Source organism: Pseudopodoces humilis, chromosome 30 (genome assembly GCF_049639895.1).
Source record: "Pseudopodoces humilis isolate 2021_Gansu_Grassland_sample_001 chromosome 30, ASM4963989v1, whole genome shotgun sequence".
NCBI lineage: Eukaryota > Metazoa > Chordata > Aves > Passeriformes > Paridae > Pseudopodoces > Pseudopodoces humilis.
Genome location: NC_142229.1, coordinates 1,947,771 through 1,965,953, shown reverse-complemented (window position 1 = coordinate 1,965,953; position 18,183 = coordinate 1,947,771). Strand labels below are relative to the sequence as shown.

Sequence of the window (18,183 nt, the reverse complement as noted above, 5' to 3'; positions counted from 1 at the left end):
TCCCCCTCCTCCAGAAACTCCCCCGGGCTTGTCCCCGAGCCCGGGTCCCTGCAGATGGCGGTGCTGCTCCGAGGAGGATGCGGAGCCCTTCCCCGCCTTCCTCCCGCCCCGGCCGGGCTGTGCTGGGGGCCCGCAGGGCGTGTGCGAACCGAGCCGGGCCGGGACAGCGCTGCCCCGATTCCGATCCCGGACTCGGACCCGGACCCGGACCCGGACCCGGACCCGGACCCGATCCCGATCCCGATCCCGATCCCGATCCCCATCCTCATCCCGATCCCGATCCCGATCCCGATCCCGATCCCCATCCTCATCCCGGACCCGATCCCGACCCCGATTCCGACCCCCATCCCGATCCCGATCCCGGCGCGATGTGAGCGCTCCCGCACCATGTCCCGGCAGCGAGGTACGGCGGCTCCGAAGGGATGCGAGGCTCTCGGGGGACAAACAGAAAAGGGGGAAAAGAGGGTTCCGTGGGGGGGGAGGAGGCTGCGCGGGGGTGTCCACGGGGGTGCGGCTGGGTTTGGGGTGCCCGTGGGGGCGTGAAAGGGAAAAGGGGGTTCGGGAAAAGAGGAGAGGGTGGGAAAGGGGTGCTGGGAGGTGCGGGGGGCTGCAGGGGAAGGGATGAAAGTGAGGGGACAAGGAGGGACGCGGTGTCCCCCCCTCCCCGATACTGGGGTGCCATGGTGGGGTGGGGGGGACACAGCGCCCTCCCAGCGGCAATTTGGGGGTGCAGCAGTCGTGGGGGGAGCGTCCCCACCCTGCAGCCGCGGCCTGGAGCCTCCGCACATGACGAGTCACGCTGTGGCCGCGGGCAGCTCCCCGCAGCCTCCTCTGAGTCATCCCACGCTGGGCCAGAGCCACCCCCGGGGTCCCCCGGGTCACCTCCACACCCCCGCAGCCCTCGGACACCTCATGCCACGGGGAAAACCCGGCGTGGAGCCCGAATCGCGGCCCGCGCTGGCATCACCCGGGCATTGCGCGTTCCCATGGCATCTCCGGGGAAGCGTCCTTCCTCCTCCTCCTCCTCCTCCTCCTCGTCCCCCGAGGATGGCACGAGGATGAGGATGCCGCCGTGCTGGGACACGTCCCTCGGGAGCGGGGGGGAGCTGTGCTAAGAGACGCTCTGTGTGTGTTTGGGGGGCGTTTTCCTGGAGACCGAAGCAGATGTTTTCCATCGCGGCCGCTCTCCCTTGGCACCGCAGAGGGCAGCGGGCACCGCGCCACGGCTAAGGGCAGCCCCTGCCCGCCCCGCACCGGCTGCGGGCACGGCTGGGCACGGCTGGACACTGATCGCTGCCCCAGAGAGGGCACCGCGGCCGGGGGGAGCACGGGGGGGCTGCGGAGAGGGCAAAAGGGTGACTGGACGGAGATGTCATTGCCGAGGAATTCGGCCTGGGCGGAGGAGAGGAGAAAGGGAGGGAGGGGAAGAGCCAGGCCCCACTGGCCAGCGGGGGACAGTCCCCGTGTGCCCCACACCGCCCGCAGGTCCCTTCAGCCAGCCCCTGCCCCAGCCCCACCCCGCTTTTCTCGCACGGAGATGTTCCCCCCCTTCCCTTCCCCGGTTTCCAGGGAAATCCAGATGTTTGGGCCCAGCTCCGGCGTTGCTCAGCCGGACCGCGCTGCCAGATGTTTCCTCTCCCCCGGGCAGGGTGTGTGCTCCCCGGCCGGGGACACCGCGGAGGGGACGGGGGTCCCCCCGTGCCAGCACCTCCGGGAGAGGGGGGCTTCACCTCCAACCCCTGGCAGCTGGGGCTCCTTCCCCCGCCTGCCCTCGCCTCGCCCAGGGGGTGCCACCTCCTTTTTGGGGTGCGCCGCATCTTCGCTAAGCCAGAGAAATGCGGGATTCGGGGATTCGGAGGATTCGGAGGATGAGGAGGATGAGGAGGATGAGGAGGATGAGGAGGGTCGCGGTCACCTGGGCCACTGCAGAAGGAGCGGCCCGGCTGGAGGCGGCTTCACCGGGACTGTCCCCCCCAGCCCGGAAATGGCAGGGGGACACTCGAGGGATACTCAGGACGGGCTGGGGACAGCTGGCACAGTCAGACCCGGGCCAGGAGGTGCTGGGTCCCCTCAGCGGGTCTGGAATGTTCGATCCCAGCTGGGAGCAGCGAGCAGAGCCGGGAGCGGGGCCTGGCAAAGCAATTCCAGATGTGCGGCAGGAAGGAGCCCGGGGGGAGCCGGGCAGGGACCCCGGGGCTCTGGGGGACATCCGCCCGCTCCTGCGGGGGCAGCTGGAGGTGCCCAGGGCGGGGACAGGGGACAGGGGACACACTGAAGCTGTTCCTGGCCCGGCTCTGCAGCACCCGCGTGGACCCCAAACCGCCCCCACAGGGGACAGGGGGAGGCTCTCCCCGTGCCCGGAGTCTCTCGGGGGTGGCGGCGGTGCTGTCCCGGCTCTCCCGTTGTCCCCGCTGAGCTCAGAGAGGCTCCTTGTCCCTCCCTGTCCTTCCCGACCCCTGTCCCTGCCCTCGAGGGGGCGGTGGGTGAACACCCGGCGTTTCAGCCTTCATCAGCTGCTCCGGGTTGCCAGGGCTCCTCTTCCTCCTCCTCATCCTCCTCCTCCTCCGCACGTGGAGGAGCAGCAGCCCCGGCCGTGGCTGCCCCGGCCCAACCGCGAACAAACCGGCACTGTGAGTGCGCACAGAGGGGCCTTCATCCCCCCAGACCCCTCTCCTCATCCTCCCCCGGTCCCCCCGAGCCCGTCAATGGCCGGATTGTGCCCGGCCGGGGCAGGTGCTGGAGCGGGGCAGGGCCGGTGAGACCGGGCACGTACCCGCTGTGAAACTGGGGACACCTCAATGGGATCAGGGACACCCCATGGCATCAGGGACACCCCCATGGCATCGGAGACACCCCCATGGGATCGGGGACACCCTCCATAGGATCAGAGACACCCCATGGCACTGGAGACACCCCCAATGGCACCAGGGACACCCCATAGAACCGGGGACACCCCATGGGATCGGGGACACCCCAATGGCACCGGGGACACCCCCATGGGATCGGGGACACCCCCATGGCACTGAAGACCCCCCATGGCACCGGGGACACCCCCATGGGATTGGAGACACCCCCATGGCACTGGGGACACCCCCATACAACTGGAGACACCCCCATGGGATCAGGGACACCCCCATGGGATCAGGGACACCCCCATGGCAGCGGGGCCCACCCAGCCCTGCCCAGTTCGGGGTTAGGGATGGGGACCCCTGGCACCCCGTCCTCTGGAGGCTGCGCTGGCACGTGGCTGTCCCCGCAGACCTGGACAAGCTGCTGTCGGACCTGCGCTCCTTCCTGCTCATCCTGGACCGCGAAAGCCTCAGCGCCGCAGCTCGGGCCAAGAAAAAATCCGTGTCCGACCTCCTGTCCCGGCTGCAGAGCCCGGCGTGTGAGTGCGGGTCTGGGGGCGGGGGGAGACCCCCGGCCGGTGCCCGGTGGGCTGCGGGGGAGGCTCGGGGAGAGGGGCCGTGACCCCGCGCTGCCCCCGCAGCAGAGGATGCAGAGTACATGATCATGCGCTGCCTCTCGCCCTCCCCGGGGACCCCGCAGGGCCAGACCAGCCCGGGTGAGTCCCACGCTCCCACCCACCCCCCATCTCCTCCTCCACGCCTGGTTTGGGGGGTCCCCGAGCCCTCAGCACCCCGGCGCTGCCGGTCCTGCTTTTCTCCGCAGGATCCCGGACGGTGGATGCGGGGGGAGGCTGCGAGCGCCGCCCGGGCAGCGCCCCGAGCCCGCCCCGAGCGGTGAGAGGGGGCGGCGGGGCCCGGGGGGCTCAGGGGGTGGGAGAGGGGCCTGGACATGCCAGGGATGGCACCGGTGGCCAGTCTTGCCCTCGGGGGCGGGGGGGGGCGTCCAAGGGAGTTTTTTTGGTGCCCACCCGCTCCTGGCAGAGCCCCCCGGTAGTGACCTGGGGACCCTGCGAGGTTTGGAGCACCCTTTGCACCCCCAGAACAAGGCGCCGGCTGTCCCCCCGTCTCCCCCAGCCGACGACTCCTACGAAGACGCCGATCCCCCCGGGCAGGGCAGAACCGGTGAGGTCTCCCCACGCCCCCTCCCCAGCTCCCCCGAGCTCCCCCCGCCCAACTCCCTGACCCCATCCCGGCTCCCAGGCGGTGGCGACAGCGACAGCAGCCATTACGAGTCGTACGGAGAGGAGGAGGAGGAGGAGGAAGAGGGGGTGACGGACCGAGCCCATTACCTGCGCTGGCCATCGGCCACCAGCGCCGAGGCCGAGCCCCCCGGGCGCCCCGAGGCTCAGCTCTGCGGCTTCCTCTGGAGGAAGCGCTGGCTCGGGCAGTGGGCGAAGCAGCTCTTCATCGTCCGGGAGCACGCGCTGCTGGTGAGGGCCTGGAAAGAGCATGGATAAAGGGATGGGAGGTGGGAGTGAGGCTCCGAGCCCCCCCTGACCCCTCTGTGCCCCCCTGTCCCCTCTGTGCCCCCCCAGTGTCTCAGGTGTCCCCCTGACCTCCCCGTGCCCCCCCAGTGTTTCAGGTGCCCCCCTGACCCCCCCGTGCCCCCCCAGTGTTTCAGGTGCCCCCGTGCCCCCCCAGTGTCCCAGGTGCCCCCCTGACCCCCCCGTGCCCCCCCAGTGTTTCAGGTGCCCCCCTGACCCCCCCGTGCCCCCCCAGTGTTTCAGGTGCGCCGCTGACCTGCAGCCGGTGCTGGAGCTGGACCTGCGAGGCTGCCGTGTCACCTACAAGGACAAGCGAGGCAAGAAGATGCCGCACGCCCTGAAGGTGACAGGGACGGCCGGAGAGGCGCTGGTCATCGGCTTCCAGAGCCGGCAGCAGGCTGAGGACTGGAGGAAGGTTTGGAGGTGTTGCAGCCGGGCAGGAGCGGGGTGGGCAGGGGGAAATGGGGGCACAGCCCCACTCCGGTGCTCCCGGGAGGGGGCTGCGGATGATCCTGTCTGTCCCCAGTTCCCTTCTCGGGGTCGTGTGGAGCTGTTTTAGACGGGCAGCTGGAGCCCGGGGAGCAACGCTGCCCGTTTCCCTCGGCAGGTGATCGAGGAGGTCAGCAGCGATGGCCCGAGCGGGCTGGCAGCCCTCGGTGTCCCAGCGTCACCTTCCTCGAGGCTCAGCAGGGTGAGTTTGTCCCCCGGGAAAGCCAGGAACAGGTCAGGAATACCCCCGATCCCATATCCCGGAGTCCTTCTGTTGCCTTGCGGAGGGTTCAGGGTGCGGGGGCTGAAAACCCCCTGGGGCTCTCCCCATCCCCACCCTCTGCCTGCCGCATCCCAGGTCGGCAAGGAGGAAGAGGATGAGGAGGAGGAGGATCGCTCCCGGCAGAGCCCTGCCCGCAGCCCGCGGACCGGGGAGGATTCCAGAGGAGGTGGGGGGGAGAGGGGCCCGGATGAGGGGGTGAGAGGGGTCAGGGTCAGAGGGTGAGAGGGGTCAGGGTGAGTGGGTGAGAGGGGTCAGGGTCAAGGGGGGAGAGAGGCTGGGGTCAGGGGAGGAGAGGGGCTGGGGTCAGGGGAGGAGAGGGGCTGGGGTCAGGGGGTGAGAGGGGTCAGGGTGAGGGGGTGTGAGGGGCCGGGCTCAGGGGGTCTGAGGTATCCCCGGGCTCAGGGGGTGTGAGGTGTCCCCGGGCTCAGGGGGTGTGAGGTATCCCCAGGCTCAGGGGGTTTGAAGGGTTGGGCTCAGGGGGTGTGAGGTATCCCCAGGCTCAGGGGGTTTGAAGGGCCGGGCTCAGGGGGTGCTGCCCCCCGTGCCCACTGACGGGGCTGCCCGCAGGGTTCCTGGCTGTGAGGCTCCGCGGGCGCTGGCAGCGCCTGTGGTGTGCGGTCCGGCACGGAGCCCTGCGCATGTTCCCGGAGCCCGGCACTGCCCAGCACCCCGTCTGTGCTCTGCGCCTGGACGGCTGCGAGGTGTCCCCGGGGGCGGCCGCCAGCTCCCCCCAAAACCTCCGGATCCGCATCGCCCAGCGCGGCCGGGAGCTTGCCCTGCTGCAGGTGAGTGACTGCTGGGGCACCCCCTGGGCCTGGAGCCTGTCCTGGGGTCACTCTCTGAGCCCAGACCCTGATCCAGGGCACCCCCTGAGCCTGAACCCTGTCCTGGGAGCCCCCCCTGAGCCCAGACCCTGCCCTGGGAGCTCCTCCTGAGCCCAGACCCTGTCCTGGGAGCCCCCCCTGAGCCCAGACCCTGCCCTGGGAGCCCCCCCTGAGTCCTGACCCTGCCCCACGCCAGGCCCGTTCGGATGAGGAGAGAGAAGCCTGGCTGAAGACCCTGCAGGCCAGGGGAGGAGGAATGGAGCCAAAGAAGGGTGATGGCCCCCCCCCGAGACCCCCGAGGCCGAGCAGCCGCCCTGCTGCCGGGTAAGGCCTCTGCCCCCCCCCCCCCCCCCAGCCCTCCCGCTGCGCTGTGGGGTCTGGGAAATAATGGGGTCCCCTCGTGCTGGCAGAGGGCTGCTGCTGCGCCGTGTCCCGACCCCAAACACCTACATGGACGATCCCTTCGGGCAGCCCCCGCCAGCTGAGACCCCCAAACAGCTCTACTCCAACGCCGAGCGGCTGCAGCAGCTGGTAACCTCTGCTGCTGATCTGTGCCCCCCACTCGCGACCCTCAGCGTGGGGGGATCCACTCTCACTGTCCCCTCGCCCTCGGGCCTCACCACCCGCTTGCCCACGGGCTTCTCCCGGCCTTCCTCCGCAGCAGCAGAGCCTGGACCGGGCAGCGCAAGGGCAGCGCCGGAGGCCGGTGTCAGCCCTGCCCTCCTGCGGCCACGCCCCGGGCCCTGCCCGGCCCCCGCAGCCAGGTGAGAGGGGCTGGGCACCCCAGGGCTCCAGCGGGGTCTCCCCACATTCCCCAGCTCCGGGTGCTGCGATGGAGGCCGCGGTGTGCACGAGAGCTGGGATTTCTGTGTCCTTCCCATGCCCTTCCTCCCCAGCATTCCTCATCTTCCTCCTGATCATCCTTCCTCTTCCCTTCCTCCTGATCATCCTTCTTCTTCCTTTCCTCCTGACCATCCTTCCTCTTCCCTTCCTCCTGATCATCCTTCCTCTTCCCTTCCTCCTGATCATCCTTCCTCCTCTTCCCTTCCTCCTCTTCCCCCTGACCCTTCCTCCTCTTTCTTTCCTCCTGATCATCCTTCCTCTTCCTCCTGACCCTTCCTCTCTTCCTCCTGACCCTTTCTCCTCTTCCCTTCCTCCTGATCACCCTTTCTCTGCTCTTCCTCCTGACCATCTTTTCCCTGAACTCCCTTCCCCTGCCCTTCCTCCTGACCGTCCCCTGCTGTCCCCTGTGTCCCCAGGGCCACCGGCTGCTCTCCGGGCCCGGCCTGCCAGCGCCCAGCTGCCAAAGGACAGCGCCAAGCTCCCGAGCGAGGATTGTTCCGTGTCCCAGCACACCCTGACACTGCCCGGGAGGAAGGGGCCGTGGGATGGGCTCGGTAGGAGCGTGGAGGGGCCGGGTCCTGCCCGGAGAGCCGGGGGGGTGCTCGGCTTTGGCAGCGCTCCCGCTGTCCTTGCAGGGAAAAGAGCTTTTCCCAAGCTGGAGGAGAAGGTGGGACAGCTGGAGAAAGGATGCCCTGGGAAGGGCAGGATGAAAGCCGGCTCCGAGATGAACCTGCTGGCCCTCGGGAGGTCACTCAAGGGCCACATCACCGCCAGCTCGGGCGGGTCCGAGGTGGGCGAGCCCGGAGAAGGGGTGAAATGCAGGGAGAGCGAGGTTTGGAGGGCACCCCCCAGCCTTTCCCCGCTGCTTTTCCCGCAGGGATCGTTCCTCAGGCCGCTGCTGAAGCGCAGCACGTCAGCGAGGAGCGCCCTGAGGCCGCCCCCGTCCCCGCTCATGGCGGGGAAGGGAAATGTGATGAGGAAGACAAAGGTAACTCCAGGATCCGGGGGAATGGGAAGGGCTTTAGGCAATCCCAGGGCTCAGGGAAATGAGGGATTGACCCCCCCAAATTCATCCAGGAGTGGGAGATGAAATCCGTGATGTGAGCATGGAGTGGGAGTCTCCCAGAGAACATCGGGCTGCACGTGGATCGTGCAGGACCAGCCTGGAATCAGCCTGGAATTTGACTTTTATCCATCACTATCAACGCTACAACTACGCACATCTATTTTTATATCCAGATATATCGATACACACATATCAGCTCTCCAGCCGTGGGCTGTCCCCACTGCATCCCCACCCATCCCAGCAGCTCATTTTTGGGGTACAGAATTCCCGGGTAATTCAGGAACTGCTGGCTCTGTCCCAAATCCATCAGCAGTTCCCCAATCCCCCTCCCAGGACCCTAAATTTGCAGGGATGGGTGTGGATAAACTCTGGATCCAGCAGGAGTGGGGGGCAGAGATTTGGGAGGCATCCGATTGTCCATTCCCTGGAGTCAGCGGGACCCGGGCTGGGCCCTGGGCTTTTCCAGCAGCTGAGCTTGGCAGGGCTTGGTTTGAATTGGAGAAATGTTATTTTTTTTAAGGATTAAAAAAAAAAAATTGTCATAAAACTTGGGTTGTGCTGTGGGAAAGGGAAAGGGGGATGCCCTTGTCCTGGTCCTGGTGAGTGTAGGCTGCATCCCAGTGAAGGGGTTTGTGGGGTCAATCCCATGAAGGAGTTTGTGGGGTCAATCCCAATCCCAGGAAGGGCTTTGTGGGATCAATCCTAATCCTGGTGAAGGAGTTTGTGGGGTCAATCTCAATCCCAGGAAGGGCTTTGTGGGGTCAATTCACCCCGGTGAATTCGTGGGGTCCATCCGGGCTGTGTTGATGCCCCACCCTGGTGCTCGGGGGGTTTGTTGCCCTCCAGGTGCCCGGGGTCCATCCCCATCCCGGTGCCCGGGGTCCATCCCCATTCAGAACTGCCTTCCCTCCCCTCCCCGGAGCACTTTTAGGGCTAAGGCACCTTCCCAACCGCTCCGCCCTCCCCTCCGCTCCCTCCCGTCCCGCCCGGAGCCGCCGGGAGCCGTCGGGGGAGGGACGGGCGGGGGCGGTGCCAGAGGCGGGGGCGGCACCGGGAGCTGCTGCGGGCTCCGTGCCGGTACCGGTGCCAGTCCCGGGAGCTGCTGCGGGCTCGGGGCCGGTACCGGGAGCTGCTGCGGGCTCGGGGCCGGTACCGGGAGCGGCTGCGGGCTCCGTGCCGGTACCGGGAGCTGCTTCGGGCTCGGTACCGGTGCCAGTCCGGAGGTCCCAGCCATGCTGAGCCGTCTGGGAGCGCTGCTGCAGCAGGCGGTGGAGACGGTGAGCGGGGCCGGGAGGGGACGAGGGAGGAACGGGACCGGGACCGGGACCGGGAACGGGGCGGGACCGGGAGCGGGGGGTTCCGTGCCCCCCTGACCCCGATCCCGGTGGGAGCAGCGGGAGCCCAGCGTGGACCTGCTGGAAGCCTTCACCGAGCACTGGAGGGGCATCACCGGCTACTACCTGGAGGCCACAGGCAAGTGGGGTCTCCGTGTCCCTTGGGGTACTTTTTCCCTGTTTCCCGGGTGAGGTCTCTGCCATGTGGGAATAAAGTGTGGGGACAGAGCTGTCCTGTCCTAGGAGAGCTCCTTGTACCCTAAAATGGGCTGTCCTACAAATGGGAATAGGGCCCCTGTGCCCAAGGAAAGGGGGGTGCAGGGCTCTAGGAGGGGACCCCATTCCCTGGGACACCATCCCATAATCCTGGGAGGGGACCGCGTGTCCTGGGAGAGGGTCCCGGGTCCTAAAACGGGGTCCCCGGCCTGGGAATGAGATCCCTGTGCCCAGGGGCAGGCTCAGGGGACATGTCCTGGGACAGGACCCCTTGTCCCGTGACAGGACCCCTTGTTCTAGGACAGGACCCCATATCCCGGGACAAGTCCCTGCAGCCCGGGTTGGGACCCCAGGCCCTGGGACAGGACCCCAGGGCTGCCCTGGCACCGGGCACAGCCCCTTCCCAAAGGCTGGCAGCATTTCCCCACGCGGGGCTCTGTGCCCTGCCCAGCCCCGAACCCCCGGCACCGCGGTGGGATCTGCCGGCAGCGCCCCACAGGCTGCCACACGAGCCTTGGGAGAGCCCCCCGCCCCAATTCCCGGCGGGACATCGGTCCGGGCCGTGCCGAGGGGTCTCCGGTGCCCACCGGGGGAGGAGCGGGATGTCCGGCAGCGCCCTAGGCCGGAGCGGAAGCGGCTGCTCCATCCTCACATTGCCATCTAGCGACATTCCCGCTCCGGAGGAGGAGCAGCAGGATTTGGGGACGGAGCAGGGAAAAGCCCTGGCGGAACCTCAGCGGCACGGCCGGCACCGCACCGGGGCATCCCTGCGGCAGCTCCCCGTCCATGGATCCCTGAATCCATGAATCCCCGAATCCCTGAATCCATGAGTCCTTGAATCCATGAATCTATGGGTCCTGGGATCCCTGAATCCCCAAATCCCTGGATCCCTGAATTCTCAGATTCCTGGATCCTTGAATCCCCAAATCCCAAAATTCAGTATCCCTGAACCCCTGGATCCCTGAGTTCCCAGATCCCAGTATCCCTGAATCTGCAGAATCCTGGATCCCTGAATTGATAGCCATGAATCCCCAAATCCCAGAATCCCCAAACCCCATATCCATGAATCCCGTAATCCCAAATCCCCTGATCCCTGAATCCCGTAATCCCTGAATCCCAGAATCCCCATATCCCCGAATCCCTGAATCCCATAATCCCCATATCCCTGGATCCCAGAATCCCCATATCCCCGAATCCCTGAATCCCATAATCCCCATATCCCCGTATCCCAGAATCCCCATATCCCCGGATCCCTGAATCCCATAATCCCCGTATCCCAGAATCCCCATATCCCCAGATCCCTGAATCCCATAATCCCCATATCCCCTTATCCCAGAATCCCCATATCCCCGGATCCCTGAATCCCCATATCCCCGTATCCCAGAATCCCCATATCCCCAGATCCCTGAATCCCATAATCCCCATAATCCCCGGATCCCAGAATCCCCATATCCCTGAATCCCCAAATCCCCGGATCCCCAAATTCCTGGATCCCGAATCCCCATATGCCCATATCCCCAAATTCCCATATCCCTGAATCCCTGAATTCCCGCATCCCAAATCCCTGGATCCCCATATCCCCATATCCCTGGATCCCAATATCCCAGTATCCCGAATCCCTGGATCCCGAATCCCGGTGCTATCCGCAGACGAGAGCACCCCAGCTCTCCGCACGGACATTCCGTGGCGGCTCCGGCAGCTCTTGGACATCCTGGTGTACGAGGAGCGGCAGCGGCCGGCGGGAGAACCGGGACCGTGCCTGGAATTCCTGCTCCAGCACAAACTGCTGGAAACCCTGGCAACCTTGGGAAAGGCCGAGGTGAGCGGGGGATCGGGAGAATCCCTCGGGAAAGGCCGAGGTGAGCGGGGGATCGGGAGAATCCCTCGGGAAAGGCCGAGGGGAGCGGGGGATCGGGAGAATCCCTCGGGAAAAGCCGAGGGGAACGGGGGATCGGGAGAATCCCTCGGGAAAGGCCGAGGGGAGCGGGGGATCGGGAGAATCCCTCGGGAAAGGCCGAGGGGAGCGGGGGGATCGGGAAAATCCCTCGGGAAAAGCTGAACCCGCGGCCTTTCCCAGCTGCTTTATGTGGATCCCCTCAATAATCTGAATTTTGGAGCATTTTTATTGGGAACGGGAGTTGAAGCGTGAGATGGTCACGGGGCTTGGGGCTTTTATTGGGGTGGAAATTGGATTTTATTGGGGAAAATTGGCTTTTTTTGGGGGGAAATTGGCTTTTTTTGGGGGGGAATTGGCTTTTTGGGGGGGAAATTGGCTTTTTTGGGGGGAAATTGACTTTTTTTGGATGGTAATTGGATTTTGGGGGGAAAAACTGGCTTTTTTTGAGGAAAATTAGCTTTTTGGCGGAAAAAGTGGCTTTTTTGGGAGAAAATTGGCTTTTCTAGGAGGGAAAATTGGTTTTTTTGGAGGGTAATTCACTTTTTTGGGGGAAAATTGGCTTTTTTGGGGAAAACTGACTTTTTGTGTGGGAAATTTGGATTTTTTGGGAATGTCTTGGATCATTCAAGTTCCCCACCAGGATCTTTTCTGGAATCTTGCACCCCAGCACATCCCTGCTTACACAAAAAGGGTTTTTTATTAAAAATAAAAACACACTGCTTTTTTTTGTTAAAAATTTGGCACTTGGCTTTGCAGGATGAGGCGCCAGGTGCAGAGAAAAGTAAATATTGCCCAAATATATAACAAATATAATAATTCTGCCATCCTTTTGTTGCTAAAAATAGCAACAAGGCCCCCAGAAATAGATTTTTATTGAAATAGAAGCGGAACTGCGCCGCTCTTTTCACACCCGTGAGGATTTGGGGGTTTTTGGGTGCTGGGGTTTAACTCCCTGATGCTGGGAAATGGGAAATAATTTGAATTATTTTAATAAGAATTCGATTTTAATTCAAATTGAATTATTTATATCAATTTAATTAACTGCCTGATGCTGGGAAATGGGAAATAATTTTAATTATTTCAATAAGGATTCAATTCATTTTAATTATTTTAATAAGAATTCAATTCATTTTAATTATTTTAATAAGAATTCGATTTTAATTCAAATTTAATCATTTAATTATTTATATCAATTTAACTCCGTGATGCTGGGAAATGGAAAACAATTTTAATTATTTTAATAAGAATTCAATTAATTTTAATTATTTTAATAAGAATTCGATTTATGTTAGTTATTCTAATAAGAATTCAATTTTAATTCATTTTAAAATTAAAAAAAATTAAAATTGAATTTTAATTATTTAAATATTTCATTATTTAATACTGATTCAATTTAATTTAAAATTAATAATTAATTATTATTATGATAATGATTATGATGATGATTATGATGATGATGACGATTATGACTATGATGATGATGACGATTATGATGATGATAAACTATTAATGATTTATTATTATACTTATTGTTTATTATCAATTATTAATTATAATTATTAAGCATAATTTTTATTTATCTATTATCTATTATTTATTATCTATTATATCTTATTTATTATAATTTATTATTTATTATTTATTTATTATTCTTATGTGTCTTATTAATTTTTTATTATTAATTATTGAGGTTTTTTGGGGTTTTTTGGGTTTTTTTGATGGAGCGAATCCCCGTGGAAGGTTTGGGATGTTTGGGGTGGGAATTGGGAATTGGGGACTGGCTCTGATCGATGTCCTCGTGTCCCAGTACCCCCCCGGGATGAGGCAGCAGGTCCTGCTCTTCTTCAGCCGCGTCCTGGGGCAGCTGCAGCAGCCTCTCCTGCACTACCTGAGCGTGCACCGGGCCGTGCAGGTGAGCTGCCAGCTGTGTCCAGCTGTGGGCAACAGGCTGCAGAACCCCCGGAGCCCCCACATCCCCAGCCCTGCCTCCCCAGAAACTGCTCCAGCTGCAGAACCCCCGGAGCCCCCACATCCCCAGCCCTGCCTCCCCAGAAACTGCTCCAGCTGCAGAACCCCCGGAGCCCCCACATCCCCAGCCCTGCCTCCCCAGAAACTGCTCCAGCTCAGCGGGGACCGCCTGGGATCCGGCACCGACAAGGAGGAGCTGCAGCTCGCAGCCGTGCTCTGCTCCAAAATCCAGCAGGACCCGGGGCTGCTGCACAACATCCTGGAGGTGGGAACGTGGGGGGACCCTTGGGGGTTTGGGATCCTGGGGCTTGGGATTTTGAAACCTCTTCCCTGCCAGAAAGGTCCTCGGGGGGCAGGAGGAGGAGAAGGAGAAGGAGAAGGGGAGAAGGAGGAAGAAGAGCAGGAGGAGGAGGAGGAGGAGGAGGAGGAGGAGGAGGAGGAGGAGGAGAAGGAGAAGGAGAAGGAGAAGGAGAAGGAGAAGGAGAAGGAGAAGGAGAAGGAGAAGGAGGAGGAGGAGGAGGAGGAGGAGGAGGAGAAGGAGAAGGAGAAGGAGAAGGAGAAGGAGAAGGAGAAGGAGAAGGAGAAGGAGAAGGAGAAAAGGAGGAAGAAGAGCAGGAGGAGGAAGATGAGGATGAGGAGGAGAAGGAGGAGGAGGAAGATGAGGATGATGAGGAGGAGGAGAAGGGGAGAGGAGGAAGAGCAGGAGGAGGAGGAGGAGGAAGGTGCTGCCTACAATACACACCATAAACCACACAGGTTTTCAGTGCTGTAAGCAGCTGTCACAGGAGTGCCTCCAAGAAAAAATGTAAAAAAAAACCAAAACCCAAAAAACCCAAAACATTTAAAAAAATAAATATAACATTAAAAAAAATAAATGTAACATCTATTTTTACCACACTTATGTTTAAATTTACATACTTTATTAATTTATATATAACACAAAATATATTAAAACATATTCCTCTCCAGGTAAAGAGCATCCTGGATGGGAGCAGAGCCCCGGAGCCTCCGGACAGCCCCAGGGAGGAGTATTTGGAGCATCCCCCGGGCACCGCTGCCAGCTCCCCTCCAGCGCAGCTCTCCCCGGCCCGCAGGGACAGGAGCCTCGTCACCTGCCTGCTGGGGCTGTGCCAGAGCAAGGTGCGGCCGCAGGGGCGGCACCTCAGGGCCAGCGGGCACTGCCAGCCGTGTGATGACCCCTCTGTCCCCGTCCTGTTCCTCGCAGAAGAGCCGGGTGGCGCTGAAGGCTCGGGAGAACCTGCTGCTGCTGGCGGGGCTGCGGCAGGAGGCGGCTGCCAGCTGCCTGGTGAGGGGCAGTGCCCTGTGCCAGCTGCTCGCGGGACACCTCTGTGACCTCTACAGCGCCGTGCCTGCTGGCACCGACCCCGCCGATGTCCTCGCCATGGACAGGGGCAGCTGGAGGTGAGGGGGCGCCGGGCTGGGGGTCCCGGGTGCCCCCCAGGCCGTGTCACAGCCCTGCGTTCTCCGTCCCGAGCAGGGCACAGGGGGACGGTGCCGGGGACGGGGCTTTTCCCGGGAAGGAGAGCCTGGCTGAGTTCCTGAGCTGGCTGGACTTCCTGGATGAGCTGGTGATGGGCGCCCACCCGGTGAGAATGGCGGAGTTAATTAATCCTGGGATTAATTTGTGCCCGATCCCCGCCTTGTCAGCAGCCCAGTGCGCTGAGTGCCGCGTCACCTCCAGGGATGGGAATCCACCGCTCCCCTGGGCAGCCCCATTCCAACATCCAGTCACCGTTTCTGTGAAGAAATTCTACCTAATCCAACCTCAGCTTCCCTGAAGACGGGGCCCTCTTGTCCTGGGGGGTCCCCACTCTCAGCCCCTCCCTCCCCCGCAGCTCGTGGCCGATGCCATCACCGAGGCCGTGGAGGAGAAGTTTTTCCAGGGAATCCTGCAGCCGCAGCTCCTGCAGATGTGAGTGACTGCGGCCGGGCTGTTCCGCTCCTCAGGAGCCTCCCTGGAGCCGGGAACAGGGGGTTCCCGTTTTTCCATGGATTCCCACCCCCTGCCCCCCCGGCAGGTCGGAGCTGGCCGTGCTGGGCACCACGGCTGTGCTGACGGGCACGGTGCGGCAGCTCCGCTCTCCTGCCCTGCTCCACCGCCTCGTCCTCTTCCTGCTGGGGCCCCAGCGACACCCCGAGACCCCCGGGGACACCCCCCACCCCCTGCGGGCCCAGCTCATCGACCGCTGCGACCACCTGTGCGACGAGGTGAGCTCAGCTGGGCCGGCCGGGACATTGCGGGTGGCAGTGCTGGGGGTGGCAGTGCTGGGGGTGGCAGTGCCAGGGGTGGCAGTGCCGGGGGTGGCAGTGCCAGGGGTGGCAGTGCCGGGGGTGGCAGTGCCGGGGGTGGCAGTGCCAGGGGTGGCAGTGCTGGGGGTGGCAGTGCCGGGGGTGGGGTGGCAGTGCCGGGAGTGGCAGTGCTGAGGCTGGCAGTGCCAGGGGTGGCAGTACTGTGGGGTGGCAGTGACAAGGGGTGGCAGTGACAAGAGGTGGCAGGGCTGGGGGGTGGCAGTGCGAGGGGGTGGAAGTTCCGGGAGGTGGCACCACCAGGGGGTGGCAGTGCCAGGGGGTGACAGTGCTGGGGGTGGCAGTGCCAGAGGATGGCACCCCCAGGTGTTGGCCGTGCCAGGGCTCTCACCCTGCCGGCCGTGCCCAGATCAGCCTGGCCAGCCTGCGGCTCTTCGAGGAGCTCCTGCGGAAGCCTCACGAGCACGTGGCTCACAACCTGGTGCTGCGGAACCTGGAGGCCAGGGCTTACCTGCAGCGCGGCCCCCACGGGCCCGAGGAGCGCGGGGCCCCCGAGACGGAGCCCGAGGAGGACGGGCTGTGAGCGAGGGGGGCTGGGGCAGGGCGAGGGGGGCGGCCCCGCTCCGCCCACCCCGCTAACGCTGACCCCGCGCAGGGACCTGGAGGAGGATCCCTATTTCACCGACGGATTCCCAGACGACTTCGGGGCGACAAAAAATCCTTCCCCGGCGTCGACCCCGTCGGGGAAGGGGCAAGCGAGCGAGGTGGTGAGCAGGTAGGGGTTCGGAAGGGCTGGGCTGGAATGGGGGGGCTGCATCCCGTTCCCCATCCTCTCCTCCGTCTCTTCCAGCTTCCTCTGCCTGGTCCCCGAGGAGGCCAAGACCTCCTCGTGCATGGAGGAGGGCGGATACGACACCTACGTGCACGATGCCCTGGCAATGGTGGGTGCCTGGGGGGGTCCCCAGCCGGCCGGGGGCTGTCCCCGCTCTGGCTCTCAGCCGCTGTCACCCCCCCGGCCAGGTCCAGGCGTGCCGTGCCAGCGCGGCCCCGTGGGGGTGGCCCTCGTCCCCCCGGCCCCTGGACTCCTGTCAGCCCGCAGTGGCTTTTTACGAGGGACACTTCCTCAAGGTGCTGTTTGACCGTTTGAGCCGGATCCTGGATCAGGTACCAGGGACACACCTGGGTGCCCAGCGGGCTCTGCCCTGTGCCAGCCCAAGGACCCCCATGATGGGGACAAAGTGGCCAAAGGCATCGGCAGCGCTCGGTGGGGACGGGCTCAGAACAAGGGGATGTTGGGGGGTCACCCCCACACCGGGTCCTGAGCGTCCCCCCCGTTCCCATCCCAGCCCTACAGCCTGAACCTGCAGGTGACCTCGGTGCTGTCTCACCTGGCCGCCTTCCCCCACCCCCACCTCCATGAGTACCTGCTGGACCCCTACCTCAACCTGGCCCCCGGCTGCCGCTCGCTCTTCTCCGTCCTCGTCAGGGTAATGATGTCACCCGTTGGGGTGTGGGGACATGGAGACACCCCCTGGGCATGGGGTGACTCTTTCCTCCCTCCCCAGGTGATCGGGGACCTGATGCAGCGGCTCCAGCGCGTGCCCCACTCCAGGGCCAAGCTGCTCCTGGTGCGCCAGCAGCTCCTGGGGCTGGTGCCAGGAGAGCAGTGAGTTCTGAGGGGAGGGGGCAAAATGCCCTTTTGGGGAGGGGCCGGACCCCACAGAGCCCCTGCCATGGCTCGTGTCTCCACAGGATGGATCACACGGTGCTGTTCAAGGGGGTGGTGGTGCTGGAGGAGTTCTGCAAGGAGCTGGCTGCCATCGCCCTGGTCAAGGGACCACCCGAGGGACCACCCTGAGCCCCCCTGTTTGGCCGGGCTGTGGTGGCCACTGGGGATGGCCCAGCACACGTTCTGGTGGCCCTGCAACAGCCAGGAGCGGCCGTGGCACTGCAGGAAGGACCTCACAGGAGGACAAGGAGGAGCCGAGTCCTTCGTTGTGGCTTTGGCCAGCCCGGAGGTGATGCTGGGTGCCCGTGCTGGGCGCGGAGCCGTGGCTGCTGTGGCTCCTCCTGGGTGGTGGTTCCTGCTCCGTCCCCATGCTGTCAGAGCTGCCCCGAGCCCCTCAAGGCTCCAGCAGGGAATTTTTAGGCAATAATGGGGGGTGTGTGGGGCAGCGCCCCTCCCTCAGCTGCAAGGACTCGATTGTCCCCTGCCCTGGCGCTGTGGCAGGGGGAGTGTGACACGTGTGACGTGTGTGTGATGTGTGTGTGGTCTGGTGGGGGTCTGTGCCCCCCAGGCCCTGCCTAGCCCCTCCCCAGGGTGATGGGACTCTGCTCCAATAAAGCCGTGACTCAGCACCACCTCCTGTGCCTCTTCCCAAACACCCCAAAACCCCGCTCCCCATTTCCCCCAAGCACCCCAAAACCCCGCTCCCCATTTCCCCCAAGCACCCCAAAACCCCGCTCACCATTTCCCCCAAGCACCCCAAAACCCCGCTCCCCATTTTTCTCCAGACACCCCAAAACCCTGCTCCCCATTTCCCCCAAGCATCCCAAAACCCCGCTCCCCATTTTTCTCCAGACACCCCAAAACCCCACTCCC

At 63.0% G+C, this 18,183-nt stretch overlaps 2 protein-coding genes across 3 annotated transcripts; both read left to right on the top strand.

The window, feature by feature from the left end:
- The first annotated feature begins 95 nt into the window (after positions 1–95).
- On the top strand, positions 96–8,065 carry LOC102114077 (actin filament-associated protein 1-like 2). 2 transcript variants are annotated; one of them, XM_005530857.3, is made up of 17 exons: positions 96–403; positions 3,260–3,388; positions 3,491–3,565; positions 3,673–3,743; positions 3,950–4,031; positions 4,110–4,339; positions 4,629–4,808; positions 5,001–5,084; positions 5,241–5,331; positions 5,733–5,950; positions 6,186–6,313; positions 6,400–6,520; positions 6,651–6,753; positions 7,249–7,386; positions 7,468–7,622; positions 7,710–7,820; positions 7,910–8,065. In XM_005530857.3, the coding sequence occupies exons 1-17, from the start codon at positions 388–390 to the stop codon at positions 7,934–7,936; spliced, it is 1,959 nt and encodes a 652-aa protein (XP_005530914.3). In that variant the 5' UTR covers positions 96–387; the 3' UTR covers positions 7,937–8,065. The 2 variants fall into 2 exon arrangements, with proteins under 2 accessions (XP_005530914.3, XP_087924515.1); XM_088068389.1 differs by having other exon boundaries at positions 7,249–7,622.
- An 882-nt stretch (positions 8,066–8,947) lies between these two features.
- On the top strand, positions 8,948–17,940 carry FHIP2B (FHF complex subunit HOOK interacting protein 2B). The gene is made up of 17 exons (XM_005530858.3): positions 8,948–9,175; positions 9,293–9,371; positions 11,098–11,267; positions 13,153–13,257; positions 13,456–13,578; positions 14,283–14,453; positions 14,539–14,735; positions 14,812–14,920; positions 15,170–15,246; positions 15,353–15,542; positions 15,991–16,160; positions 16,237–16,356; positions 16,432–16,522; positions 16,602–16,745; positions 16,928–17,068; positions 17,147–17,247; positions 17,334–17,940. The coding sequence occupies exons 1-17, from the start codon at positions 9,131–9,133 to the stop codon at positions 17,437–17,439; spliced, it is 2,139 nt and encodes a 712-aa protein (XP_005530915.1). The 5' UTR covers positions 8,948–9,130; the 3' UTR covers positions 17,440–17,940.
- The last annotated feature ends 243 nt before the right edge of the window (positions 17,941–18,183 follow it).

What these genes read in the sequence shown, in the direction of transcription:
- LOC102114077 (XM_088068389.1), top strand. An exon ending in CCAGCTCGGGCGGGTCCGAG is followed by an intron (nt 7,623 to 7,709) that starts GTGGGCGAGCCC and finishes CTTTTCCCGCAG; the next exon opens with GGATCGTTCCTCAGGCCGCT. An exon ending in ATGTGATGAGGAAGACAAAG is followed by an intron (nt 7,821 to 7,909) that starts GTAACTCCAGGA and finishes AAATTCATCCAG; the next exon opens with GAGTGGGAGATGAAATCCGT.
- FHIP2B (XM_005530858.3), top strand. Translation starts at nt 9,131, where the DNA reads ATGCTGAGCCGTCTGGGAGCGCTGCTGCAGCAGGCGGTGGAGACG. An exon ending in GCGACCACCTGTGCGACGAG is followed by an intron (nt 15,543 to 15,990) that starts GTGAGCTCAGCT and finishes GGCCGTGCCCAG; the next exon opens with ATCAGCCTGGCCAGCCTGCG. An exon ending in TCTTCTCCGTCCTCGTCAGG is followed by an intron (nt 17,069 to 17,146) that starts GTAATGATGTCA and finishes CTCCCTCCCCAG; the next exon opens with GTGATCGGGGACCTGATGCA.